This window comes from Trypanosoma grayi, assembly GCF_000691245.1.
Source record: "Trypanosoma grayi strain ANR4 Tgr_1936_V1, whole genome shotgun sequence".
NCBI classification, from domain to species: Eukaryota; Euglenozoa; class Kinetoplastea; order Trypanosomatida; family Trypanosomatidae; genus Trypanosoma; species Trypanosoma grayi.
The window spans coordinates 1-1668 of record NW_008827554.1 but is presented as its reverse complement, the minus strand read 5'-3'; the positions used below and the strand labels follow the sequence as shown (position 1 = coordinate 1668).

The following is a 1668-nucleotide window of genomic DNA, read 5'->3' as shown; positions in this document are numbered from 1 at the left end:
GCCAGCCTCCGCCGCCGCGGCGTCGGCGAGGAGCTGCGCGCGTGTGCTGAGTGCGTCGACGATCGCGCGCCAGATGTGCGACGGCGCCTCACCGAGCCCCGACCAGGGCACCATCAGCAGCAGCGTGTTGGCGAGGCTCCACACACCCACCTCGTTCGACAGCACCAGCAGCTGCAGCTTCGTGATGAGACCACCAGTGCCAGTGGTGCCTGCAGCCGCACGCAGCGCCCGCTCCACCATGACGTCCTCCTCGTTATTATTACCACTGCTGCCATCATTGTTTGTGGAAAGTTGTAGTGCGTCCTTCATCAGCTTTCCCACCACGAACATGGCGTTGCTGCTGTACAGCAGCTTCGCCTGTGGGTTCTGCTGAAACGCCGCCTCGTCATCCAGGTCGGGAGAGTTGTGGCTGCAAACGGCGTCCACGACAGCGTGCAGCACGCTCACCGCCGCCTGGTCGCAGCGCAGCCGCTGAAGGGCGCGGTTGATAAGCGCGGCGCGGAGTTCCTCCTGTAGCTGACACTCCTGCAGCAGCAGCGGCACCGTGCGCCGCCACTCACCGCGTGGCGGGTGGGCGTCAAGCACCGCCACAACGAGCGGCAGCACACGTGCGGCATTGACGGGGTTGGGCGCGGAGTTCACCAGCGCCCCCTGCACGTGCAGCGAGACCTCACACAGCTCGTAGAGAATGTTTTGCCTGGCCACCGCCAAGAGCGCGGCATCCTCCTCACCAGCAGCAGCAGCAATAACAGCAGCAGGAGGCACTGAGGACGATGACGACTCCTCTCGCAGCCACGTCATGATTGCCGCGGCGTCAAGGGCGCTGTTGAGAAACTCCTGGTGCGCGGCCACCACCTCCGCGGACTGAAGCAGGGTGGCGAGGGCGTCGTTGTCACCGCTCAGCACGTGCAGCACCCCGCCCGCGGCAACTGCCACCGCCGCCAGCAACTCCGCTTCGCGGCGTTTATAGTGCCTCAGCCACATAGCATTACCACTGTCGTCTCCTGCGGCGGGGAGGTACAGCTGCGATGGGTGCTGGAGTGCCTCCCACACGACGCGCGTCGTGGCTTCGAGCATCAGCAGCAGCGTTTGCACCACCGGTGGGGCGGAGAACGCCTCAGCAATGTGCTCACTACCCTCCACACAGACAGAGACAAGCTGCAGCACCTCCTCCAACGCGCGTGCGGCGGCCATGAAGGCTGTGCTTTGCATGTTGTTCCCGCTAGCATCGGCCTCTACATCCTTACCCGCGACGCCGTCGTCGTCGTCGTCCCCGTCGGTGCCCACCTTTGCCTCGGCGGCCGGCGGCACGGGCGGGGCGTCTTGGCGCGTCCGCTGCACTGTCTCCCACGTGGCTAGCAGGAGCGTCACCAGCCCGTCACGGAAGGCAAAGCCCTGCTGCTGTTGCCCTTCTTGTTGTTGTTGTTGTGCAGGATTGTTAGCAGGAAAACTAGTGGCAGCCAGTGCATCCACAACGGCGTCCTCAACGCTGTTCACGACAAAGTTCCGCAGCGCCTCCGCAGCGGCAGTCTGCATATACAGCACCCCACGATGCGGCTGTTGTTGCTGTTGCGGCCGACCCTCAGCGTGGCCGGTCGCCTCTCCCACCGGCGGCGTCAAGGTGGCGGTGGTCGATGTGAAGAGCACCTCGGCGAGCCGCTGTGGCAC

General features: G+C 65.0%; 1 protein-coding gene across 1 annotated transcript; it reads right to left on the bottom strand.

The window, feature by feature from the left end:
* Positions 1-1668, bottom strand: DQ04_19361000 (hypothetical protein; the record flags this gene model as incomplete). Its single annotated transcript, XM_009317813.1, has 1 exon — positions 1-1668. A coding segment is annotated over one exon (1668 nt), but the record flags the coding sequence as incomplete, so codon positions are not given.